Genomic DNA, 26,402 nt, shown 5'->3' with positions numbered 1-26,402 from the left:
CTGTGAGTCTTGGCGTTCCTTGGGCTTACAGCTCCATCTATCCAGTTTCTGCCTCTGTCTACATGGCCTTCTCATGGCCTGTGTCCAAACTTCCCTCTTCCCATTTTGACACCAGTCATTGGATAAGGACCCACCCCAGTGACCTCACCCCCCCTTGATCATCTGTAAAGAGCCCGTTGCCACAAGGCCCAATTCACAGCTACTGGGGTTAGGATGTCACCGTATCTTTTGGGTGACCCAATTCAACCCATGAGAGATGGGGGAGGCAACAGAGGAGAAGTTTGGGGATGAAGGCCAGGAGCTGAGTATCAGGCGTCTTGAGTTTGAGATGCCTATTAGACATTGTAGGGGGATACTGAGGGGAAGCTAGATATAGGAGCCATCAAAGCATTAGTTTCAAAAAGTTAAAAATATGACTCCACAGCTCTAAAGTGAGAATGCGTCAAAGATTTATTTAAATCATTAATGAGGAACCCAGCGCGATGATAAGGCTAGTTTCAAATACTGAAGACGGAAGGAAGTATTGATAGAGGCTGAAGACAAGCTTGCTTGAGTAAACCTGCTAATTTAGATTAAAAACTGGTTAATACTCTGTAGGGCCGTAAAACTGCAACCTCTTCTAGTTGTAATCATTTTCACCAGACAGAAATAATTTCTATCACTTACTACTGAGCAAAATTTATTTGCATTGTTCTCAGACAAGGATCATTTTACCGAGCTGTGTGTTTTCTACAAGGTAAAGTCTACCCTCGATGAGTTGTAAAAAAAAAAAAAAAAAATCATCATCAATAGTAAATAGTAAGTTAAACAGGTGCACATTCTAGAGAATAAGAACAAATTTCCCTTGGCAGTTCTGCCAGACGACATTCAGCCTCCCACCAAGGGACCCACCACCGTCCTTCTTACCCATTCTTAAGTTTTGGAAAAGTTTTATTAGTCCCTACTTGTGATGATAAATTCTCTACGAGGGTTATTCTTGACCACACAAAGCTGGTCTTCCTGTGTTTGGCCTTGATTCACCTACACAGGCGCTGTAAGATGTGGTAATTAACGTGTATGAGCCTCCTTTTTGGGCTGGCACATCTAAGTCATATGGTGCTACCCAAAGATCAAGGCCAGAAAATCAACTTCCGTTTGGAGATGTCATCATTAGGAATGTGAGGTTGAGCCTCTATTATGCCTGAGATTTTTCTCTCATTTGCCCTTCTATTCCTAGGTTAGGAAATGGAACCAAACTAATCTCCCTCTGATTTGCCTGCAATACCTGTGCAAATAGGGAAGTTCGTACCTTCTCAAAGACCACGGTGTCTGTCATAGCTCCCATTTTCCTTACCACTTGTACGACTAAGACATGGTACACCATAGGACAGGCACCTGAGCAGTGCGGGGCAGAGGATTCTGTGGGCATTGACCCAACACAGATGCTACAACCTTGTGCCTAAGGTGGGTGGGTCATACTGAATGTATTCTCCAATGAGACACCCGCATAAAGCCTTGGTGGCAGTTTGTTTAACTATATCTTGGTAAAAAGGACTGATTTCTATTGAAACGATGCAAATAACTAAATTTTGTTAAAAGAGTCAGTAGGAACTATTTTTCCTGAGTTCTGAAGTGAGACGTTCTGAGTATGTTGTGTTTGTTTACAGAAGCACAATCTACTAGAGATAGATCAAGCACAAAGAAAAAGGGTATTATCTGACTTCTGCCAGAAAACAGAACATGACAAAATAACACCAATGCCCTCTCCTTGCTTTTGTGGGGCTCAGGCTTTCAGCTGTAGATCTTTCGGAGGTGCATCTAACAGAGGCGGGGTGGGGGTGGTGGTTGGTGTGTCTTGGGCCAACTTTCCGGCTGGTACAGCCTCAACACACAGTGGAGACAGCTATGAAGTGAATGCATAGGTTTTTCATTGTTGAAAGAGTTCGATAGAAAGAGAGGATGGAATGAAATCTGTTGGATTGGAAGTGGAGCTACCAGTGTGAACGCTAAGGTTTGTTAATAGGTATAAAAAAAGGTACGGGGTTTGTGGGTACATACTTACCCACATATTTGCTAGCTCACTCTGTTAATTGTAAATGGAATCACACTCTATATTATAGTCCTGAGTTACTCCCACTCGGCATCGTGTCTGAGATTCAGCCACTTGGCTCCAAGTGGTACAGTTCATTCATTGAAGCCATCGTGTGCTATTCCATTATATGGACATACATCACTTTGTCTTATTGTCCAGGGACATTTAAGGTATTTTCCCTCCCAGTATTTTTGCTACTAAAAACAATACTGTTTTGAACTTTGATGCACATCTCCCTATGAACAAGTGCAGGTTTCTTTGGCATACTTTCAGGCACGGAGGTACCTAGGAATATATCAGCTTAACCCTCGAGCTGGGAATTGGTGTGCACATTTGCACGTGTATTCCTTCCTCTTAAAATAGGACTTTGACACTTCTATCCACAGGTAGCAGAGGTGTCTCATCTCTTGAATCCGGACAGGCTTGGCCAGAAGTGATGCTATGTGACTTCTGGGGCTATGGTATGAAGAGTGATAACAGGTCCTTACTAGTTCTCTTAGAATTCTTGCTCTTGGAACTTGGCCACCATCCGGCTCAGCCCATAGCCTGAACCAGCCTACTGGCCATGCATGCACCATCTTGGACATGGGCCCTCCAGTCCCCAGTAGGGATACCCTAGTACCCTAGGAGATCTGTGTGTAAAGGGAACGACTATTGTTGTTTTGAGCTATGAAGTTTTGCAGGTGCTTTATTATGCAGCAATAGATAACTGATACACATGTCCAACTTTACTGGGTAATGCCTTATTTTTCACTAAGGTAATGGTACCACCTGACATTCCAGCCAGCAGGGTATGCATATTTCAGTTGATCTGCCTTCCTGCCGTCACTGGGTTTAGTTTAACATTTGTGCTCATTTGGTGGTTTTAGTTTGCATTTTTGAAATTACTGGTGAGGTTATTGGCCCTTCCACATTCTTCTCTGCAAGGACCCTGATTATGGGTTTTCCCCGTCATTCGATTGGCTTGTCTTTTTCTTTAAAAAAAAAAATTAATTTTTTAAAATTTTATTTCAAGTAGGCTCCTCACCCAACGTGGGGCTTGAACTCACAACCCTGAGATCAAGAGTCATACACTCCACTGACTGGGCCAGCCAGGCACCTCTGGCTTGTTTTTCTCTAATGGATTTGAAAGTATTCTTCATATATTCTGGACACTGAATAATTTGCAAGGTATATACGTTGCAAATATCTTCTAGTTTTTGTTTTTGTCCATTCTCTTACGGTCTTTTGAGGAACAAGAGTTGTATGATACATACTTTCTATCCTTTTATTTTCAATCTGTGTGACTTTCTCAGATATATTTTTCTGTAGACAGTATTTAACGATATATGCCATTTCGAGAGTCTCTATCTTTTAATACATGAATTTAATGTAGTCATGTTTGTGATTACATGAATGCTTGAATTTCTTCTTGTCATCTCATATTATCTTCCTTTGTGATCATGCATTTATCTTCTCTTTTCTGATTTTTGTTGATACTGTCAGTCTTCATTTCAATTCCCCACCAACTCTGAAGTCTTCTAACAATACAAGAACTTTAGCGTGCTTTTTCCTTCCTGCTCTGACCTCCCCTTGCCATATGTCATGTTGGGCTCATCTGGGATTTTCTCTCCAGCTGTTATATGGTTTTCTTTCAACCATTCCAACTGGTTTCTTTGCTGGCATCCATGTCTTCCTCTTGGATACGCTTTTTGTTTTGCTAGAATCTATCTTCCAGCATTTTTTTTTAATAGACTTTGTGTATGGTGAACTTGGATGTTTAGACTGTGAAGACACCTTTATTTTGCGGTTTCACAAATGAGTTTCACTACTAGGAGTTCTAGGTTCAATTCTCTTACAATTTTGACAATTGTGCTCCCTTGCCAGTTGACAATCAGATTCAGTCTGATTAAAGAAGATCCTTCTTCTCTGCAGGTTTTTGAGCTACTCTCTTTACCCTTTGAATTCCAGAATGTCACTCTGACATGCCTCTGTGGGTGTTTTTTCTCCACGTGTCCTGGGTATTACTTGTCATTTGAGAAGTTTCCTGTGATCGTTCTCCGTGTCCTGTTCTGTGAGGTTCTCGTCGTCTTCTTCGTGAGCCTCTTACTTTTGCTCTGTGTTGTAAGATACTCCAGCCTGTCCGTTTGCATCTGGGTCACCCCAGGTTGAGGACAGGGGATGCAGGCCCAGCTCGCTTGTCCTCCACTACTGGATGCCCTGGTGAGTTTGGATTGCGGTAAGCAGACATCTGTAGAGCAGAGGAGGTGTTCGTGGTGCCTGGGTGCACATGTGGTTGCGGCCCCCCTGGCAGGCCAGCCCCTTCTCCACCCAAGGGTGTGTCTGGAGGGGGCACCGGCTTCAAGGGGGGAACCTTGGCTGCAACCCTAAGCGACTCTCCAAGCCGTGGCCTCTCAACCTACAGGCTGGGTGCAGTGAAGCTCGAGCAGCAGTCAGCAAGAGGACACGTGGGTGGTCAGGGCCAGCCCGCCCACTCTTGTTAAGGCCTCTGATGGACCCTGCCCTGTCTGCCCAGATGAGGAGAAGACCGTATCAGCTTACAAGGACCCAGCCTCTGCCCTGGGGGGGGGTGTCCCTCTCCTCCTGGAGGGCCTCCCCTGCAGCCACAAGCTGGGGGGCCCCTGCCAGGTCCTTTCCCCCAGCTCCCCAGCACTCCTTCATGGTCACTGTGCTGACTGCCTAGGCTTCTCCCTGGACACCTCAAGCTCACCTCTGCCCAGACAGTGCCCCTCAGTCACCTCCACCTCAAAAATCCTCTCCCAGCCCAGCGTCCCCGCGCCCCTCCGTCCGCTCACCCCTCAGGCCCCAGCCCAGGGTCCCCGCAGGCCCCAGCCCAGGGTCCCGGCACCCCTCAGGCCCCAGTTCAGGGTCCCCTCAGGCCCCAGCCCAGGGTCCCCGCGCCCCTCTGTCCGCTCACCCCTCAGACCCCAGCCCAGAGTCCCCTCAGGCCCCCAGCCCAGGGTCCCCGCGCCCCTCAGGCCTCAGTTCAGGGTCCCCTCAGGCCCCAGCCGAGGGTCCCCGTGCCCCTCCATCCGATCACCCCTCAGGCCCCAGCCCAGGGTCCCCGCACCCTCAGGCCCCAGCCCAGGGTCTCCTCAGGCCCCCAGCCCAGGGTCCCCGCACCCTCAGACCCCAGCCCAGAGTCCCTCAGGCCCCAGCCCAGGGTCCCCGTGCCCCTCCGTCCACTCATCCCTCAGACCCCAGCCCAGAGTCCCCTCAGGCCCCAGTTCAGGGTCCCCTCAGGCCCCAGCCCAGGGTCCCCTCAGGCCCCCAGCCCAGGGTCCCCGCGCCCCTCCGTCCGCTCACCCCTCAGGCCCCAGCTCAGGGTCCCCTCAGGCTCCCAGCCCAGGGTCCCCATGCCCTCTGTCCGGTCACCCCTCAGGCCCCAGTTCAGGGTCCCCTCAGGGCCCAGCCCAGGGTCCCCGCGCCCCTCCGTCCGGTTGCCCCTCAGGCCCCCAGCCCAGGGTCCCCTCAGGCCCCCAGCCCAGGGTCCCCGCGCCCCTCCGTCCGCTCACCCCTCAGGCCCCAGCCCAGGGTCCCCGTGCCCCTCCGTCCGTTCGCCCCTCAGGCCCCAGCCCAGGGTCCCCGCGCCCCTCAGGCCCCAGTTCAGGGTCCCCTCAGGCCCCCAGCCCAGGGTCCCCGCGCCCCTCCGTCCGGTCACCCCTCAGGCCCCAGCCCAGGGTCCCCGCGCCCCCTCCGCCCGGCCGCCCCTCCCTCCCCCCCTCCCCGGCCGGCGCCCCTCAGCCCGCCCCTCCCCCGGCGGCGCGCGTCATGGCGGCGGCGGGCGGGGCGCGTCTCGCACGCAGCGCGCCGGGCGGAGCGCTCGCCGCATTGTTTGCTTCGCTGGGGAGCGAGCGAGCGAGCGAGCCGGCCCGGGCGTCCGACCCTCCCCGCGCCCGCGCCCCGCGCCCCGCGCCCCGCCGCCGCCGCCGCCGCCGCCGTCGCCGCCGGCCGAGCCCCCCCTCCCCGCGCCGGGCCTCCCCGCCGGGCCCCGCACCGCCCGCCGCCCGCCCGCCCGCGAGACCCCGAGAGCCCGCGAGCCCGCGGCCGCCGAGCCGAGCCGGGCCGGGCGCCGCCGACAGGAGCCCGCGCCCAGAGCGGCGGCGGGCCGGGCCTGCGCGGCCGTTGGCGGAGGAGCCGCGGGCGCCATTAGCGCCGCCTTGGCCGCGCCGGCCCCCCGCGCCCGCCGCCGGGCTCCCGCGGCCGCGGCCCCGAAGGTGAGTGGGCGGGGGCCGGGGCCGCCGCCGCCGCCGCCGCCGCCTCGCCCGCCGGCCTCTCGGGTGCCTGTGCCGACGCCATGTTTGGCGGCCGCGGCGGGCGGCGCATTGTCCGCGGGCGGGCGGGCGGGCGGGCGGGTGGGCGGCCTGAGGGCGGCCTGGAGGCCGGGCCGGGCGGGGTGGGGGGGGAGGAGGGAGCCGAGGTGGCGAGGAGGCCGGGGCGGGGAGATCGGGGAGGCCGGGGTGTCGGGGACGCCGGGCGGGGAGGCCCGAGAGTCCGGGTGTTGAGGTCGGGCTGTTGAGGAGGCCGGGGTGCCGGGGAGGCCGGGCGGTTGGGGCCGGGGTGCCGGGGCCCCGGTGTCCGGGAGGCCGCCCTGTGCCGGCCGCCGCGATGGCGGGCGGCGGATCGGGACCCGGCGGCCGGCCCCGCGTGTGGGCCGTGGGTCGGGCGCGGCGGCCCCTCTGCCCCAGAGTCGGCGTTTTAACGCGGCCGGGAGTCATTGTGCCCGAGCGGGTCGCATTATGTAACAGATACAGTCGGTTTGTTTTGCCAAGACAGGAAACTCCCTGTAACAGGGCCGGACTTTAAACGTTTCCCAGCAGAGAAGCCGGGGAAGCGGCGCGGGTCTGGCCGTTGGGAGGTGGGTGGCCCCGGACCCGGCTGCAGGGACAGCCCGTCGTCCCTTCGTCCCTCTGACTGTGGGGAACTGAGCCCTGCTCGGCTCCCTTGGACCCTCGTCGTAGGAGAAGTGAGCTCACCGAGGTGTGATTCGGAGAAGACACAGCCCCTGTTAGGGCACACTTGAGTTTTGACACAACTACGTCCGCCCAGGAAACTGCCACGCCCATCCCGAACGTTTTCGTCACCCCGAAGTTTCACCCCTGCCTGGGTGGGCTCGGGGAATTAGGGTGGTGTATGCCCTTACCTGCTCCGCCAGGCGCTGCCCCGAGCGCCTCTTGGGAAGTCGGGCAGTGTTCACACCAGCAGGAGCCGGCTATGATCCTGTTCCTGCTTTAGCGGGAGCAGGGCCGGGACCGTTGAAGTGACTTGTTCCCAGCCAGGCAGGAAATGAACTGATTTGAAGACGTTTGCTGCTCCTTAGCGTGCGGGCCTCCTCTCTGGTGGCCCACGCGGCTTTTCTGGGTGTATTTCACTGAATTACGGCTGGAAAGGCTTCTTGTCCTCGCTGACCACCTCCTGGTGGGACTGCTTGTCCCTCTGCAGAAGCGCCAAGTGTGCTTGGAGCCACATGGCAGTGACAGAGGGTGTCGGGAAGCCAGGAGCCGTGAGCAGTCGGTCACTCTGTGCCACTGACTGCCCTCCTTCCCCGTCACGGTTCCATCTTCAGACGCTGGAGCCGCCGTGGCCGTTGTTAGGTGAAGTTCGCGTGCAGAGTGGTTGAGGGGCCCATCGGGAGAGCGTGGGTTGTGGAGGCTGGTTACACTCAGAGCTACCTGGTACTTTGGCGGCGAGGAGAAAATTACGAGTTTGCTTTTAATCCGGTGAGTAGCCGGTTGTCACTTGGACCTCATGACCCCATCTCAGTAATGACGTGCAAAGTCGTCCGTCCCCGGGGGCATTAGGGTCCCCTCCGTGTAGGCTGTGGTGCTGACACCCCGGGGGCTGCACCCAGCCCCCTTCCGAGGGCACTGCTGGTGCAGGACTGGCTGGTCGGTGACTTTGTGGCCCATTTCTGGGGGGCCCGGGGTTGAGTGGGCGCCTGGAGACCCCTGCCGTGCAGGTGAGTTGGGTTTTGGCCGGCCAGAGTGTCTTCCGGGCTTGTCCTTGCAGGGAATTCTTGTTAAATTTCAACGTAAAACGTGGGTTTGTATTTGACAAAGATCGGAAGGGTCTGTCTTAAAAAGCGCATTTAGGGTTTGCTGGGATTGCCTTTTGGGGGCTTACCAAGCGCTCCTTGAGGACTTTTCCGGAAGATCAGCTAGGCTGCCTTGAGGCAGTCAGGTCCTGGGGGCGCCCCCTTGCCGGCTTTCCCAGTCTTGGCGTGTGTAGCAGTGGGCCTGGGGCTCCACTGTGGAATGTTCATTTGTAAGCCAGTCGCTTAAAGTCATTTTGCTTCCTGTCAGTACAGTGTAGTTGTTTGGAGGGAGGAGTCCTCGGTCCTCGGCATCATTTCCCAAGGTGACAGTTGGCTTGGCGGGTGGTGGTCCAGACCCCGGAGTCTTCACGTGAGGGAGACTGAAAATAGAGTCGGTTACTGAGCCGGAGGGCGGAGCTCTGAGAAGAGCAAGTTCTCCTAGAGCTCCGTGGCCAAGATTTCAGGCACCTGAGCCCCTGCTGGCCACCCCGGGGTGGGGGTTCCCCGGGCAGCGTGTGGTTCTCAGGGGCGGCCCTCAGTGTGGCGCGAGGGCAGAGATGCCCCCTGTGGTATATGGCACGTCTCGTCTGGGTGTGCCGGAGGACGAGGAGGGCACAGCCCGGTGCCACCGTCGGGGCGGCAGCTGAGGAGTGGCCTTGTGGGGGCGGGGCAGGCTGGCTGGGCTGCGGGGGTTTCTGTGGTGGTCACTCTGGAAGCTGGGCGGGGGCCTCCCCGGGTGAGGACGGCCCCCCAGACCAGTACGGGGCTCCTCTCTCTGGTCCCGGTGTGCTCGAGTCGCCTCGTATCTCCACGTGGGTGTGGAGGGCGCGTCGTGGAGAGGACGGACGGCTGTGCTCTGTGCTCTCACCGCCTAGGCTCCCGGCACCCAGCAGGGCTGTTGCACTGGGCTGCAGGGGAAGACCCTGCGAAGGGGAGTGTTGGTCAGGGGTGAAGGAGCCGCCGAGCACGCTTGCCTTGCTGTCCTGACTTTGGCGCCTGCTGGGGTCCAGCCCCGTGTGTGGGCTTCTCTGGGCTCAGGGCTGGGGCTCCCTGCTCGTGAGGGATGTTGCAGTCATCGTGGTGACCTGTCAGCTGGGTCCAGGAAGGTGCTCGGCGAGCTGTGGGAATCACAGGGCGGCCCAGAGGCTCTTGTCCCTCTCAGAGGCCCCTCCTCACTCCTTGTCCTCTCCTCTGGTCCGGGAGGGACCTGGTGGGGAAGGTTGTTGGACACGATCGCGAGTCCCGGGGACGAGTGATCCGGGACTCCTCAGAGAGGTGTTAGCTGGGAGTTTCGTTTTGATTTAGCTTGGGTTGGTCGGTTAGCTCTGCCCCCGGCGCGTCTGGTGGTTTTCTCGTCCCGTGTCTTCTGCACGGAGCTAACTTGGCCTTTCCCTCTGTTTTAGGGAGTCAGTACCAAATGAGGAGGAAAGGACGATGTCATCGCGGCGCTGCAGCGAGACACCCTTCCTCCCCGTGCAGTACTAAGCACTCCCCCACGCGAGAGACCCTGACCTACGCGCAGGCCCAGAGGATGGTTGAGATAGAGATCGAGGGGCGCCTCCATCGGATCAGTATTTTTGATCCCCTGGAGATCATACTGGAAGATGACCTCACGGCTCAAGAGATGAGCGAATGCAACAGCAATAAAGAAAACAGCGAGAGGCCACCGGTGTGCTTAAGAACTAAGCGCCACAAAAACAACCGAGTCAAAAAGAAAAACGAAGCCCTCCCCAGCGCCCACGGCACGCTGGCTTCGGCCAGCGCGCTTCCTGAGCCCAAGGTGCGGATCGTGGAGTACAGCCCGCCGTCCGCCCCCAGGAGGCCCCCGGTGTACTACAAGTTCATCGAGAAGTCGGCCGAGGAGCTGGACAACGAGGTGGAGTACGACATGGACGAGGAGGATTACGCCTGGCTGGAGATCGTCAACGAGAAGCGCAAGGGCGACTGCGTGTCGGCCGTGTCGCAGAGCGTGTTCGAGTTCTTGATGGACCGCTTCGAGAAGGAGTCCTACTGCGAGAACCAGAAGCAGGGGGAGCAGCAGTCCCTGATCGATGAAGACGCCGTGTGCTGCATCTGCATGGACGGCGAGTGCCAGAACAGCAACGTGATCCTCTTCTGCGACATGTGCAACCTGGCCGTGCACCAGGAGTGCTACGGGGTGCCCTACATCCCCGAGGGCCAGTGGCTCTGCCGACACTGCCTGCAGTCCCGGGCCCGGCCCGCCGACTGCGTGCTCTGCCCGAACAAGGGAGGTGCCTTCAAAAAGACGGACGACGACCGCTGGGGCCACGTGGTGTGCGCCCTGTGGATCCCGGAGGTCGGCTTCGCCAACACGGTGTTCATCGAGCCCATCGACGGCGTGAGGAACATCCCCCCGGCCCGGTGGAAACTGACGTGCTACCTCTGCAAGCAGAAGGGCGTGGGCGCCTGCATCCAGTGCCACAAGGCAAACTGCTACACGGCGTTCCACGTGACGTGCGCCCAGAGGGCCGGCCTCTACATGAAGATGGAGCCCGTGAAGGAACTCGCGGGCGGCGCCGCCACCTTCTCTGTCAGGAAGACCGCTTACTGTGACGCCCACACGCCCCCGGGCTGTACGCGGCGGCCTCTGAACATTTACGGGGAGGTGGAAATGAAAAACGGTGTCTGTCGAAAAGAGAGCTCCGTCAAGACGGTCAGGTCCACGTCCAAGGTCAGGAAGAAGGCAAAAAAGGCGAAGAAGACGCTGAGTGAGCCCTGTGCGGTCCTGCCGCCCGTGTGCGCCCCGTATATCCCCCCTCAGAGGTAAGTGCGTGCCAGCGTGGGATAGAGGAGGAGCCCGGAGGGGGGGCCGGGGCGCGGCGCGGCTGTGTCAGAGGACCGCGCGCCTTCTGCTTACGTGGCTCTCCGCTGGTCCCTGCCACGCGGAGCTCGGGGAGCCCAGGGCCACGCTGACTGCAGTAATTAGGGTCGGGGGGCCCCGAGCACTGCGGGTGCGGTCACCGCCTTTGACGCGATAAGATGCCGGTCCTCGCTCCGCTTCCCCACTGAGCTTGGGAACCTTGCGGCGCTTTATTTGGCTTTGTTATTACGTATTTCTTAACCTCTGTTTTTATTTTTGAGAGAGACACAGAGCACGAGCAGGGGAGGGGCAGACAGGGAGGGAGACACAGAATCCAAAGCAGGCTCCAGGCTCTGAGCCATCAGCGCAGAGCCCGACGTGGGGCTCGAACTCAGGAACCGCGAGATCATGACCTGAGCCAAAGTTGGACGCTTCACCGACTGAGCCACCCAGGCACCCTTTATTATTGTTTTTTAATGTTTAGTTATTTTGAGGGAGAGAGAGAGACCGAGAGAATGAGAGAGAATGAGAATCCTAAGCAGACCCCACACTGTCTGAGCAGAGCCTGACACGGGGCTCGGTCTCACGGACCATGAGTTCGTGACCTGAGCCGAAACGAAGACTCAGGATGCTCAACCAGCGGAGCCACCCAAAGCCCCCTAGAACCTTCTGGCGTTTAAAATGAATCTGTCGTAAAGTGAAGGAGGGTAAGACAGACAGGCGCGGAGATCGGAGTGGGGCTGACGGGAGCTTCACGGAGGGAGGCGCTGGTCTCCTTCCTGTTGTGACAGCCTTTCTGGGTTTCCTGACCGATTCCTTCGTGGTGTGGATGTTGCCCGGTCTGTGTAGGGCTCTCCAACAGAGCAGTCTGCAGTGGTTGAGGATCGCAGCGGTGGGGGGGGGGGGGGGGGGGGTAGGGGGCGGGGTCTGCGGTAGTGGGGGGTTCGTGGTAGTGGGGTCAGGCCCTTGGCCTTGCTCTTACACGTGTCACAGAGGCCAGTCCCCACCCAGCTGTGCCCACTTTTGTCCCTGCCCTTGTTTCCTCCTTGCTCCTCCTGCTGCCGACTCCCTCTTACTTCGTTTGGAATGTGAGGTAAGTGGTTTGGTCTTATGCCAGAGCCTGAGGGTGGGACAGCAGACCCCTCGCTCAGACACTCCTTGAGCTTTGAGGCTGCAGCACGCTTGATAATAGGACACGAGGGCTTTAAAACCCTTTGGTGAAGGAAGCGAAGCGTTGAGGTGATGAAGTCCGCCCGAGAGCAGCTCGTGGGGTACCTGTTGTTGCCGGACTGCGAATCGTTGGTGAGTGAGTCGCGTGGGAATCGAACCTGCGCATCTCACAAATTGAGCGTATGACAGACTCGCGGGTGTTTCAGTTGTTGAGAAGTAGAATGTTCAGCATATTGAAGGATAGCTTTTTGTGTCGTGCTTCTGTGTATCTGCGGTGGGAACACCAGCACGTTGCGATTGGACATCGTAATGTGGTTTTAACGGGTCGTGAGTTTCGTCGAGCTCACCGGTTCGGTTGTGAGGTGCAGTGGGACCTTACGTTGGAGTGCCGTTCGATCCCGAGACTCTGGGCACTTACTTTGTGTTAAGAGTTAGAGAGGTGCGTTTTTTTTTTTTTTTTTTTTTTACCCCAAGTGAAGTTTTATAGAGCAGCACATACTTCTCGTAGAATCAGTAAATTCAGACAGAAGTGACCAAAACTGCTCGTCCTTCTTATCCAGAGGAAACCATTGTTGAAACCAAGGTGTGTCTTTGCAGATCAGTCAGCTGGACTTTTAAAAAACCATTTCACTTGCGTTTCTACCTGTGGGGCAGAGAGTGTGAGATTTGCATCCAGAGCTTCTGTGGAAGAGCCCTGGGTCTTAGCGTTTGCTGTAATGCAAGTAAATGAAAGGGAAGCCACGTGACCTAACAAATCGAGAATCCAGAAGTGTCTGGTCTCCCTTGGCTGTGCCCAGCGCCTTGTGGTTGCCCGTTCCTGATGAGCGGTGCTGAAGAGGGGCTGGCCTGTGGGGCTGCTGGGCCACTTGCAGGAGAAAGCATTTCCAGTTGGAAAATGCGGGTGCTCGCAGGTCCCGGGTGACCAGCCCGACGGACAAAACGCCGGCTTTGGATCTGAATCTTTGAAAGCGGGTGATGTAGTTAATAAACCACGTACTGAAAGTGTAGTCTGGCCCCTGTTTGTTTCTTTCTTTTCTTAATTTAGGAATAAAATTGGTTTCGGTTTGGAGATAAAAGATGTGGCTGGGGAGAGATTCGTGGCCTTGCCGTGTGGCTCGCCCAGACCTGCTGGGCGACCTTGATGTTTTGGGCCACAGCACCATCCTTGGAAGGTCTTCTGGTCACCCTTAGCCGGTTGGTAAGCTGCTGTTGGACCACCCTGTGGGTGGTCAGGGCAGGTGCTCGGGTGGCCCAGGCTCGCCAGCCGCTACGCTGATCCTGCCGTGGCCCACCGTGTGGCTGGTCTGGTGGCCCCCGTTCCTGGGGGCGTGCGGGAAATCCCACTCCCCTCCCTTTTTGCCTTCCCTTCCAAGAACGGTCAGCGTCTTGGCTGTGCTGTTCTAGCTCTTGAGTAGCCGCTTTTCTGATTAGATCCTTTTCTGGTTCCTCCTCCGTTCCTCGCTGCTTCCTGGGGGAGGGAGGGACCGGTTGAGGCTTGTGAGGCGAGGGTGCAGGCGGGGGCGGTCAGGGACTCGCTCAGTTGCCCCAAAGCTCCAGAGCTGGTAATTCTCTCTTGTTGCCCTTTGGTGGGAGTCGCTCTTTATGTGTGGAGGAGAGAGGCCTCTAATGAGCAGAGGCTGATGTGCTGTGTTGGTCCGGACGTTAGCCTGGTCCTCTCGGCCACTTGGGTCATTTACGTGTGCGTTGCTCGGGGCACGTGCGCACGTGCGCACGTAGTGAGTTACCTGAGTCAATGAGAAGGGTGGAGGGAGGATCGGGTCCACAGCCCAATTTCCTGGAGGGTGCTGCGCTCTCAGACACCGACCGGGTGAGGACAGAAATGGGAGAGTGAATGCTTAGTAGCCATTCGACCGAGGAATTTTATGTTTGCTGAATAGAACTGTGGAAAGTCCGGACTTGAGTTTTGTGTGTCTTTTTTTCCCCCACGTTTCTGGCCCTTAGCGTGACTGTAATTTAGAAAAGTTCTGTTGGGCTGTGGATTGGGGAAGTGAGGGAGGGGGTGGCTCGGCCCTTCCGGGCAGGTGGAGGCCCTGCTCTGGCCACCCCACAGCTGCACGGGCCCCTGGGTTTGCCTCCTGGACGTGGTGCCGGAGGCAGGTGCCTGCCGGCATCGGGGGCGTCGGGGTCCTCGGGGGAAGGGCCTGCATGGGTCTAAAGCAGCAGCTGCTCTGGAAAGAAGCACCAAAAACCAGACCGGAAAGCGAAGCGTTTGGTTTGTGAATTGAACGCTACGTGGAAAAGCAGGGCGGTCGTCTTTGCCCCCCGCCGCTCGGAAGCTGGCACGCTGAGAAAGCGCCGCGGTGGTGGGCTTCCCACGCGCTCTTCGAATATTCTCGTTCCCACCCGCCGTGACTTCACGAAGTGGACTTCCCCGCTTTCCTTGGATGCGAATTCGGATGGAGGCGCTGGGCGTCTCATCCCGTGAGTACGTCCGCCCCGGGGTGCGGCTTCCCCCCGGCTCCGGGCGCCGCGGCCTGCGGAGGGTGCTCTTCCCGGGAGGCAGGATTGCGGCTGCTGTGCAGACTGGTTCTGACCATGTTGCCGGGGCGGGTGGGAAGAGTTCTGGTGAGTACTCGGTGTTTCGCGGCGTGTGGGCAGGTGTTCCAGCACCTTGTGCTCGCGAGAGCAGCGCTGCGGGCCGCGGTCCACGGTCACCCGAGCGTCTGGATACCTCGGCCTGTGCCCTGGGCGGCCCCTGCCTCTCTGGCCCTCGTCCTGGGTGCCTTGCTCGGTGGTGGTCTCTGCAGGGAGCTGCTGTGCTCTGCGCGTGCGTCCTCGCCGTCTCTCTGGGCCTGGGTCTCTCCCGAAGCGTCCCGGGCCTGCAGAGCGGGCGCTCAGTCCGTGGGAAGAACCAGCCGGAGTAGCGACTTTGGTCCTTTCCGTTCACATGCCTTGTATTTGTTCACTTTGGGCAGAAACAGGGTTGAAACTTATTAGAAGTTTTCTTTAATACTAGCCGTGGACGAATGCCACCCATTGTCACCACTGCCCCAGCCTGGGCGTTACCTAGGCTGATAAAGTGCAAAATGTGAATGGTGCACACGCCGAGTCCGGACCCGTTCACCGCAGCAGGTGGACGGATGGTGTCAGGACTGCTGATGGGGCCTCACAATGGCGCGCTCTCCACAGGCACACGTGGAGACCGGATCGGGTTGGGGGGTCATCATTTCAGTTTTTTATTTGGAAATAGCTCTAAATTTATAAAATGCTGCAAAAATAAGAAGGAGAGAGACACTCAAATCCCAGGGTTCACCCTGTACACAGAGGTGGCCCGCGTGTCTGCACGTGTGTGCCGGGACAGGGCCGGCTTCCGGGCGAGCACATGGTGAGGCTCGCTGTAGCCTCCCTGCCCTCCATTCAGGCCCCGTCCCGGTCAGGCTGGCCGGCTGTGATCTGGATGCTTCCGGAGCTACTCGAAGGTTCTGAGTGGCCATTTTTGGAGAAGACAGCCCTTCTGCCTTCGCAGAGCCAGTGAGCATTGTTCTGGGTTTGTCTGGTGTCCATGGAGGTGCCGTGTGCCCCCACTCCCCCCGGAGGTAGTGACATCCCCTGCTTCTCAGTGACCAAGGTGTTGCTGGAGCCTCCACGGGACAATTTCTGCTTTTGTGTTCTCCCGGCTCGCGGCCTGAGGTCTGGGAGGCCCTTGGAAGTGGCGCCAGCTGCCCGGTACCTCTTCACACTGGCCCAGGGTCCCGCCCGTTGGTCCTGTTCCCCAGGAGGCCCGGAGACGACCACCTCAGCCCTCCAGTTTCTCATCAGTGGGCTCCTTCCCCTCTCCTGACCTTGTGATTTCAGAGGTCTGTCCAGCAGGACCTGGATGGGTGGGAGGGGAGCATCTGGTGGGTGGCCCAGCTGGCTGTCACTGGCAGCCTGACCTTGGGGAACTCGGCTCTTGGTTAGTTAGCTGCAGACGGCCACCTCACCGTGACCTTGGGTGACACGTGCGCCCCAGCCATTTCTGGGCTTTGCGAAGGGGTCCTGAGAAGGCTCTTGACCTGTGTCGAACCGTGCAGGAGCTTCTCCTGGGAGCCACATGGTGCAGAACCACTTCCCTCCCAAGGCAACTTCTGGCCTTCTCAGGTCACAGGGGTTGGATTTCACTCTTGCCACCTTGACCTCCATTTGACCTCTGAGCTGTTGCGAAAGTGAGTTGTGTCCCTTGTAAGGACTCAAGACCGTGTTCTTTGGGAGGGTGGGATCTAAAATCCACTCTTCAGGGATGGCCCCAGGGCGTCACGAGCACCGTCTTTCAGTGACTGCCACGTGGAGGGAAAGTAGCTTTTTAGCTGCATTTTTTTTGTTTCCCACAGTTTTTATATAAAAAGTTTTAAAAGCAAATGAGAGGGGCACCTGGGTGGCTCAGTCGGTTAAGCGTATGACTTCGGCTTAGGTCATGATCCGGCGGTTCATGAGTTCGAGCCCCACGTCAGTCTCTGTGCTGACGGCTCAGAGCCTGGAGCCTGTCTCGGATTCCGTGTCTCCCTCCCTCTCTGCCCCTCCCCTGCTCATGCTCTGTCTCTCTTCTCTCTCTCTCAGAAATAAACATTAAAAATAATTAAAAGAAAAGTGGAGACTAACACGCGTGCTTATCAAATGTAGCATTGAGAAAAAAAGAAATGACGTTAAAGGAACACTTCCAAGTCCCTTTGGGCCCTTCCACTTCCACCCCTCACGGCAGCCACTTACTGTGAATCGGGGTGACTTCCTCCGGTCCGTATTCTGGTCTTTGTGTGCTTGTGCATATGTGGCGTGCTACCGGTTTGCACGCTGACTTTGAACACAGTGCTGTCGTGCATCTCATATTTTGGTGTCACCCTGGGTCTGGAGGTGGGTGGGTGGCATCACGGACGACCACGCTGCTGGTGTGGGAGTTCTCTTGGCTGGCTTCAGAGCCAGGCGTTTTTGGGGACTGGTGCGAGCTGGTGTGTCCCTCTCGGCTGCAGCCTGCGGGGACGGCGGGGGTTGTGCGCGTGCGTGTGGCCGTGGAGGCCTGCGTGGCGAGGCGGCTACGCTGTGCTCATCGCGGATCTCCACTTCTCTTTCCCTTGACTTCTCATTCTTATTTAGGTCTGTAAAAAGTTTTTTTAAAAAAACGTTTACTGATTTTTGAGGGAGAGAGTGTGAGCAGGGGAGGGGCAGAGAGAGAGGGGACAGGGGATCCAAGACAGGCTCTGAGTCGTCAGCACAGAGCCTGGTGTGGGTCTCGAACCTTGAACCCTGAGATCATGACCTGAGCCAGAGTCGGATGCTAAACCGACTGAGCCACCCAGGTGCCCTTGTCTGTGAAAAGTCTTTTCAAATTTGGAAATCTGCAGAGCAGGGAGAGCCTGCCCCCAGCAGTCACCGTACTCGCGGCCACCCTTGCCTGTCTCTTCCTTCCCATCGTTTGGAGACAGACTCCGGTCATCTCGTTTCATCCATTGACACGTCCGTGTAGAGAACAGGTGAGAATTCTTAAGAACACGACCGTGACGTGCTGGTGTCTTGATGAACTGAACTTTGTTACTTTTACCGTCTCGTCCTGGGTCTGGTCTGAGGACTCCCTCCCCACCCCTGGACGTCCTCCAGCAGGGAACCCTCCGTAGCCCTCCTGCAGCCTAATGTTGGGGGCGATGGGGTCTGGTTTTGGGTCTTCCCCCAAGTACAAGTCCTTCCCGGCTGGTCACCGGGGCCATTTCTGACGGCTTCCAGCGCTCACGTCCCGTCCTCGGACCTCTGGCCGTCCTGCCTGACAAGGACACCATATCCCTGCTGAACCCTGATCTGTGTAGGGCCGGCCCACTTGTTATTCAGCACCCTCCCCACGTGCGGGTCCAGGCCTAACTTCTCGGGATGGCCACGTCCCTGCTGAAGCCTGGACTCCATGCCACTGGTCTCCCGTAGACACGAGCAGGCCTGCCTCGCTGCCTCACCAGGGCTGCTTTAATGTCTTGGGGGAGTTCATGGTGTTCTCATAAAAAATGTCGTGTGGTTTTTTTTTTAAGTTTATTTTTTGAGAGAGACAGAGCGGGAGAGAGAGAATCCCAAGCAGGTTCCTTGCTGCCGGCACAGAGCCCGATGTGGGGCTCACATCTGTGGACTGTGAGATCATGACCTGAGCCAAAAAAGAGTCCGACTGAGCCCCCAGGTGCCCCGGTAGTGTGTTTTTTCCAATTAGCTGTGTTTTTGCTGTTTGTATAGGTCCAGGTTTTTGTTTTTGTTTTTTGTTTTTTGTTTTTTGTTTTTTTTTTAACTCTTTTGGATTAGTATAATATGTTGTGGTTTATTAGATTATTTTTGTGGACAGCGTCTGAGAAGATGATGGTGTGAGCAGGCTTCGCCACCCGTTGGTTTTTCCGGTCTTTATCTGACTTCGGTGCAGACCAGGTCCGCCAGCCCGGAGTTGATTTGATGGGGTTGGAGTGGACATGCTTGCCTCGGTCCTGGCACTTTACAAGGGTTTGACTTTTATTTTCCATCGGTGTGTATTTGCTTTATTTTTTGGTTTGTGCCGTCATATCTTGTTTAAATAACCCTTCATTTCCCTGGAGACCTCAGGGTTTTCTTCTAAAAGCTTCCACACGCTTCCCTGTCCATGTCCCTCCTGTCTCCTCTGGCCCCAGCGCCGACCAGTCTCCTGATTTGTTGCCTGTGTCTTGGCTGTGCTTGGCCTCCCTGCAGGGGGTCAGCGCCCAGGGCTGCCAGTTCCCCGACGTGTCCCTGCACGTCCGTCGAGGCCTGGGCCACTTGTTGGATCTGTGTCTCAGTCCACATCTTCAGTCACTTGGGGGTGCGTTTCTTACGAGGTATGTGTGTGGCTTGATTCGTCAGCGTGGAGAGCTGAGTTTTCGCTCGCCGTTGAGTAATTTCTCCTTTCCCGAGAGGTCCGTGAGCTCTTCCAGCCCCGGGCCAGTTTCCTCCGGTGGGCGGGCGGCTCTGCTCCCTCGGCCACCTGCGGCTCCAGGGCAGGCTCTTCAGACGCGAGTGTGGCTCTTGGTCACCTGTGGTTCCTTCGTGCACGTTTTGGAGGCATCTTGTCAGGTTTCCTGACGGAGCCCCTCGGGATTTGGGAATTCCACGGAGGGTGCAGACCGGTTTGGAGGCGATCTGCGTATCTCTTATGCCTCGTCCTTCTCTTGCCAGCACTGCTGATCGTTGAGCGTCTCCGCGGAAGTCTTCCTCGATGCCGCTCAGTGACGTTTTATACTTTCCTTCCCTCGGGAAGGCTTGCACTTCCGGTCCTCCGTTTGCCTCTCGTGCCCGCTGTTTTCGCGGGAGCCGGTAGGGTGGGCTTCTTGGTCTTGGTTTCCATCTTGGGAAGCATCTCCCTGCGTGCCTGTCGCTCCGGGTCTGGGGAGGAGCCTCTCCCAGCCCTGCCGGCGGGCCCCTCACTGTGAGTCTTGGGTCGTGGGTGGAGGTTGACCTGCTGCTTTTCCGCACCTGTTGAGATCGTCACGTTCTGCCCTCGAGTCTGTCGCTGTGTGAGTCCTGATAGAACTTGTAATCTCAAGAGCACACTTGGCTTCCTGGGACAGACCCCCTTGCTCGTGGTGGGCGGTGTCATTTTATACCCAAACGGACCCGGTTTGCTGCGTCGTTTCTGTTTCGTGAGTGTGTTCGCCTGTGAGCCAGGCCTCTGCCTTGCCCTGCGTCCCTGTGCCGGGACGTCCGCGTCCCTCGCCCGGCTGTCGGCAGGGGCTGCGTTGCCTGGTCCTCCAGTGGCCGAGCTCTTCTGAAAAACTGTCTGCTTTCCTTTTCTTTTGGGGGCGGGAGGAAAATGTGAAACTGTCAATTCCGCTCCTAAAATCAGTACTGTGATCGTGCTGAGGTCGTCTGCGTGCTTCCGCTCTGTTTTGGGGAGCCGTGTTTTCCTGCGGGTGCTTCTCCCACATCCGTTGCCACGATTGGCACTTTAACCGGGTCCCGGCTCGCCTGCCCTGTGCGCCCTCATGCCGTGCCCAGGCCCTCCTGTGCTGGCCGGGACGCCGGGCACATCCCCCAGCCGGATGCTTCGCGCCTTATGAGTCAGCCTTTCTCCTTTCTGAGGCGTATCACCCACCAAAATAGTTCTGAAAAGCATTGTAGTGCCGTCCACGTTTTTGAGTTGAAATCCAGCGTTTTCACCCTAAGAGCGAATAGCAGAAACGTGTCACCTGGAATATTCAACGTAGGCACAGGTTACGAGGCTCATCATTTCTGAAAGTGAGTTGAGTGGAACCTGGGTCGTCGGGCCTTGTGCGTCGGTGTCTTCCCGCCAAGGGTGACTGCTGTCCTGTGGTTGTCGCTGGGCCTCGAGGGTGGAGGTTTCTTCCTGATCGGGTGGCATCGCGTCTGCCGGCACGCGCTTCAGCGGGATTCTTCCGTGAGCGGTATGTGCTGGGCGCAGCTCTGAGGAAATGGGCCGAGGTGACTGGGTGTTTCGTGGATGGATGTCCTTCCTGCTCCGATGAGACACGCTCTCCCTTCGTTCTGTTCCTGCTTCCCGCTACCGTGGACGGGAGTCTGCTTTCTGGTCACATACGTAGGTAGATGGTGTAAGAGCAGTTTTATCGTAGCGAGGTGCTCACTTTATTTATTTAAAACAAATTTTTTTTTATTACATTTATTTATTTTTGAGAGACAGAGAGAGGCAGAGCACAAGCAAGGGTGGGGCAGGGGGGGGGGGGGACACAGAATCCGAAGCAGGCTCCAGGCTCTGAGCCGTCAGCACAGAGCCCGACGTGGGGGTCGAACTCACGGACCGCGAGATCACGATCTGAGCTGAAGTCGATGCTCAACTGAATGAGCCACCCAGGCACCCCCAAGGTGCTCACTTTAAGCTGATGTTTAGTCATCTGCCCTTCGTTGGGTCCTCCCTCAGTTTTTCCAGAAGCCTGGTTATCTTTCATCTGGAGGCACATCGTGTATGAGATCCGTTCAGAAAGGCTTGAGAAGATCAAACTTTTGATCCTTTTGATGCACCCTTGCCAAATACTATATTTCTTAAAACAATATTCAGAGTAAAAAACAAAACAAGAAAGAAGCATAAAACAGGTGCATAATTACAGGGTAGACACCCTTGTTACCACCATGTGCTGGAGAAGACAGACCAGCCCCCAGCCCTTCCCGCAACCCCTTCCTGTCCCCAGGTCTACCTCTGTCTTCCCCCGTGTGGTACTCAACTTCTTACCCTCTTTCTGAGCCCCAGGCTGTGCTGTGCTTTCAGAATCCCATGAGTTCTTTCTGTCTCTCCTCTCGTAAAGGCCCCTGTGGTCTCCTTCCTTTGGAGTTCCACTGTTGAGGGAGGGGGGCCCCGTCCCTTGCAGGCTTGCGTGGGGAGCGTTTCTCGTGTGGTTTAGCGCGTCCCTCCGCCCTCCACTTGCTGCGCGCCGGTCGCCGGGCCGGGGGCTCGCCGGGTGCAGGGCCGAGGGGGGTTCTGCTCAGGGCTGGCCCTGCTGCGTCCTGGGAGGCACGTGCTGGGTGCCTGTGCCGCGGCCTCGGTGCCCCACGCCTGCCCCGCGTCTTTGGGACTCGGAGCTCGTGAAGCAGAACCCGCTCAGATTGCGGTCCTTCGGCAGATACCCTGGGACGCCTCGTGATAGGTTTTCATCAAAGCCTTGTTGCTCAGGTCTGTGAGCTGATTGTGGCTCAGAAATCCTGAGTCTGGTGGCTTGTTTCGTGAGGTTCAGAATCTTTATAAGCTATTGTTAAACAGCATTTCTTTCTGTCAAGAAATACTTACGTTGCCTCGTTTGACCGTTGAAATAACGGAGCGTGTGCTTGTGTCGGAACACCTGTCTGCGCATGTACAGATCCTCTGAACTGTGTCCGTACGGTCCGTGCACCTCACTGCATCGGAGCATGCCTCAGCTAAGGATGGTGAAACAGACAAAGACCCCGCCAAAGACAGCACCCACGGGGTGCCCGGGACTGCGCAACCCCACCTGCGGATGAGGAGCGCTGCGGGTAGGGCCTTGAGCAGAATCCAGGTGCCCCCCAGGGGCTTCTGCTGGCGCCCTCGGCAACGTCCGAGATGCTCTGGGCTGCTGCCGACAGGTGTCCTCCTCCCGGCCTCTTGCTGAGGCTGTGAGACCCAGCGTCCTTGAATGTGCAGACCCGTGGCCCCGTAGTCACGGTCAGGCCGTGGACAGACCCGAGCTCGGGTTCTGCATCTGCTCCCAGAAAGCTCTCGGTGTCTTCCTCTGGGATTTGACAGGTCCCCTCTGGCAAAGCCCCTGGCCTGTGTCTGACACAGGGTCCCACGCAGGGACCTGATACCGGTCCCCTAAGCCGGTTCCTTGGTATCGGGTCCCTGTGTGGGACAGACACTGGAGCCGCGCTTTGCGGTCGACACGGTACTCGTTCTCCGCATGGCGTGTGGGTCTTACTGACGCCAGGAGGAGGGCAGCCGTGCGGGAGGCGTGGCCTTGGCCACCTCGGCACAGAGGCCGACCGACAGCGTGATTTGGAACGGTCTTGGAAAGGAGCTGGAACTATTGTTTTTTTTAATTTTAAAGTTTATTTATTTTGAGAGAAAGAGTGGGGGAGGGGCAGAGAGGAGAGAGAGAATCCCAAGCAGGCTGCATGCTGTCGGCACAGAGCCCGACGTGGGGCTTGAACCCACAGACTGTGAGATCATGACCTGAGCTGAAACCAGGAGCAGGACCCTTAGCCGACTGAGCCCCCGGGTGCCCCGTAGAGCCATTGTTTTTAAGGGAAAGACCATTGTGGGTCTGGACACAGCAGAGCTGGGGGTGTTCTGACTTTTTGTCGTTGATTATTTTGTAAAACTTAGATTTGCATTCTCTAAAAAACGTAGCCTTAAACTTTCTCGTTTTCGTCCTGACATTTTGATGTTTGGTGTTCAATGAGGAACATCTTGTTTCATTTGTATTTTCATTAAGTGTTTAGTTTATGACCGAATTGATATTCTCTTTCGGTGTCCTTGTGAGTCAAATTGATGAATCATTGCTTTGATTCAGCAGGAAGGATAACAGGGCTGTGGAAACGCTTTGGCTGGCCTTTGAGGGGTTTTGAAGTGAGCACTCCCTCCACGCAAGTGTTTTCACACACCCTTTGCATTTTATGGCCCCTGCAAGGGTCCTGTCTCCCGACAGTCTTGCAGATGCCACCGTCAGCCCTGGCCCCAGCTGTCCCCTCTCTTTCCCTCTTGAGGTGACTGGAGGGGACACCCGTGCCCCCCTCACCCCCACCCTTCGCAGCAGTTTTAATCGGTCGCCGGATGCGGTCGGCACGTGTGGCCTACATAGTGCGTAAGGACCTGAGAGGTTTGCTCGGCGTATTTCCGTGTCTGGTCTGGTAGGCCCTCGAGTGAGTTAGCAGCGGGTGGAGGCTGTGGGCGGCTGCAGGTCGGGCTGTGCCCAGCAGACTGGGGACGGCATGAGATAGCAGTGTGCGTGGCTGAGAGTGGCCGCGAAGGTGTGGACGGCGGTCTGTGAAGAGCGACCCCGTCGTTTCTAGTTTCTACGATGAAACGTTCATGCACTCCTTTGAAGCTAAACTCTGAGTTTTTCCATGTTTTAGATTAAATAGGATTGCGAATCAGGTGGCCATTCAGCGGAAGAAGCAGTTTGTGGAGAGAGCCCACAGCTACTGGCTGCTCAAAAGGCTGTCGAGGAACGGCGCCCCCCTGCTGCGGCGACTCCAGTCCAGCCTGCAGTCCCAGAGGAGCACGCAGCAGGTACGTGGTCCTCTGCCCTCAGCGTCGCCTCCCCTCCTGACGCGCTGAGCGGTCCCTGCGACTCCCGGGAGCAGCGCCTGCTGGAGGCTGCGTGTGTTGCCAGCCCGTCAGGCCCCAGGCCCCAGACTCCCCGTCCGTGAGCCCCGGTCCGGGCCGCTTCTAGCAGTGCAGGAGGACCCGTGTGTGCCCTGGGCTGTCTAAGCTGCGGCTTGTGCGAACGACTCTCTGTGTCACCTCATGTTTCTGGACATGTTGGGGACGCCCAGGGAAGTCATTACCGTGCTGGCCACGTCGGGTGGGAGCCACAGGAGGTGAGGCCTGGGCCCCTCGGACGCATGCCTGTGTGCTGGGCTGGGAGTTTGGGTTTGGATATGTGCAAGGAGTGGTTTGTTTTCAGGGCTTTGCTCTGAAGGCCGTTTCGCGGTGACCGCAGTGGGCGGGGAAGGAGAGGAAAGCTGGGTGAGTGAGAAGAAACGGGGTTTGCTTTTTTTTCTTAAGCTTCTTAATTTATTTTTTGGAGTGAGACAGTGCGAGCAGGGGAGGGACAGAGAGAGGGAGAGAGAAAGAATCCCAAGCAGACTCCGTGCTGTCAGCATAGAGTGCGATGCGGGCCCCCAGCTCAGGAAACCGGGAGATCATGACCTGAACTGAAACCAAGAGTCGGACTGGGCCACCCGGGCGCTCCAGGAGTTGCTTTTTTTTTTTTTTTTTTTCCAACGTTTGTTTATTTTTGGGACAGAGAGAGACAGAGCATGAACGGGGGAGGGGCAGAGAGAGAGGGAGACACAGAATCGGAAACAGGCTCCAGGCTCTGAGCCATCAGCCCAGAGCCTGACGCGGGGCTCGAACTCCTGGACCGCGAGATCGTGACCTGGCTGAAGTCGGACGCTTAACCGACTGTGCCACCCAGGCGCCCCAGGAGTTGCTTTTTAAAAGCAAAATGAATCAGGCCGTTGAATTTTAGTAAATTTGGTTTGTAGAACCATCTGATAGTGTAAAGCAGTTCTGAAAGAATGAATTTAGAAAGTAAGAAATTGGCTCTGTGAGATGTCACAAAAATAAATTGAATACAAAAATGGCTTTTCGGCGCATCGCCCAAAATTTTGGGTTGGCGCACTTGATGTTGAGGGGAGCGGGCAGCTCTGTAGGGGGGAGAGCTGTGTCCGCGATTGGCCTCGGGCTGCGAAGCGCGGAGGACGCAGCAGAGAGCGGGCCCCCCTCGTTGCCTGTCTGCCCCTCTGGGCACGTGCGGGGACTGTCCTTCCAGCACATTCACGTCGGATGGCTGCGGCTGCCGTGCTGCCGTCACCTCGGAGGCTGTCTGCACGCTCTCTCTCTCTCTGTCTCTCTCGATCCTGGGTTGCCAGGTGGCTGAGTGTGTCGGAGGGGACACAGATGCGGTTGGACACCGGATCCACAGGGGTCCCGGTCGGTGGGGTTCTCCGGGCTGGAGTCAGCCCCTCTGCTGTGCTCTGGGCTTGGGCCACAGCTTCCCGGAGGCTGCTCGGCTGTAGCAGGTGCGAACCCGTCCCTCCCAGTGCGGTAGAGCCGCGGCCTGGAGAGCGTGCGGCCGTGGAGCACGCGGACAACTCGTTCGCCCTCTCCCCTCCGGGGAGAGGCCCTCCCGTCTCTGCCGTTCCTCCTTCTGGTCACGGCTGGAGACCCGGGTGAGCGTGTCCCTCTCCACTTCCCTGCCCCTGGCCTGGGGGATGGGGCCAGCCCTAGGGAGCCCATCATCTGGACTTTTTCTGATCCTATGGTGACACAAAAAGGTGAAACACGAACATGTTTAAGTGCTCGGTTAAAAAAAACTTATGGATCTTAACATCTTTTTTATACTTTTGAAAACCACAGCTAAATCGAAGATTTTGGGCCTCTGTGGGGTTGCTCTTGACCCTCTTCCATCTGGGGGAAGGAAGGGTGTGCTTCTTGGGCCCGATGCCCTCCTGGGGGTGTGGTGGTCTGGGCCAGTGGCTGGTGCCTGCATTGCCATCCGAGTCACGTCCATGGATGGTCCCGCATGGCTGGGGCAGAGGTGCTGGGTCGAGCATTCCAGTACACTGAAGGGGGCCCACTTAATCTGAAGTCTTGGCTACGCTGGGCGCATGTGCACGTGAGGCCTGGCTGTGTGAATGTCCCGAGGTGCACTGGGGTCGCGGACTGCTGTGGATACATCCCTTGTGTCTTAAGCGTGCTGCCCACCCTGGGGACCGTGTGCATCCCACACACGCTTGGGTCTGGGGGTCAGAATCCCCGGTTAACCTTACGTCACACTGGGGGTCTTTGTTAGCGACGGCTGCTTCGATCACATGCTGTGTGTCCCTCCTCCCTTTGGGAATGGAGTTGGTGTTCCCCTTCGGGGCTTTGTGCCCATGGGACGGGTGAGCCAGTGGAAGCGACCGGCCTGGGGCTACCACGTATGAAATCAGTGTGTAGGGACAGGAAGATGAGATGTGGGAGTGTTCGTGTCCTTGGCACGAGGAACCGTGTAGATTTGAGTCTGTATGACTCCAGCGTTGACCCCCTGGAGCGCATCTGGCTTGGCCTGCGGGGTGGATTCCTGCGGGGGTGGGTTAGTGGCACGGTTGTCGGAACCCCCCCCCCCCGCCATGTGGCTTGCACAGGC

At 57.0% G+C, this 26,402-nt stretch overlaps 1 protein-coding gene and 1 long non-coding RNA gene across 9 annotated transcripts in view; one reads left to right on the top strand and one right to left on the bottom strand.

Moving 5' to 3' along the window:
• Positions 1–427: 427 nt before the first annotated feature.
• On the bottom strand, positions 428–4,904 carry LOC123386786. The gene is made up of 2 exons (XR_006601218.1): positions 2,042–4,904; positions 428–562 (listed from the first exon to the last, which is right to left on the bottom strand). It is a non-coding gene; the product is annotated as an uncharacterized LOC123386786 (long non-coding RNA).
• Positions 4,905–6,140: 1,236 nt separating this feature from the next.
• The window catches only part of BRD1 (bromodomain containing 1), a 42,760-nt gene continuing 22,498 nt past the window's right edge, over positions 6,141–26,402 (top strand). For 6 of the 8 annotated variants that reach the window (XM_023257643.2, XM_023257641.2, XM_023257639.2 and 3 more), the window contains exons 1-3: positions 6,142–6,288; positions 9,509–10,889; positions 23,620–23,776. In XM_023257643.2, the coding sequence (XP_023113411.1) occupies positions 9,523–10,889; positions 23,620–23,776 (1,524 nt within the window). In that variant the 5' untranslated portion in view covers positions 6,142–6,288; positions 9,509–9,522. Of the gene's footprint in view, positions 6,289–6,547; positions 7,792–9,508; positions 10,890–23,619; positions 23,777–26,402 lie in introns of those variants that run through there. The other 2 variants (XR_002744080.2, XM_023257638.2) reach the window with 2 other exon arrangements.

The sequence above is a fragment of the Felis catus genome, chromosome B4 (assembly GCF_018350175.1).
Source record: "Felis catus isolate Fca126 chromosome B4, F.catus_Fca126_mat1.0, whole genome shotgun sequence".
NCBI classification, from domain to species: domain Eukaryota; kingdom Metazoa; phylum Chordata; class Mammalia; order Carnivora; family Felidae; genus Felis; species Felis catus.
The sequence above is the reverse complement of the archived record's forward strand: the minus strand, read 5'-3'. Positions and strand labels throughout refer to the sequence as shown.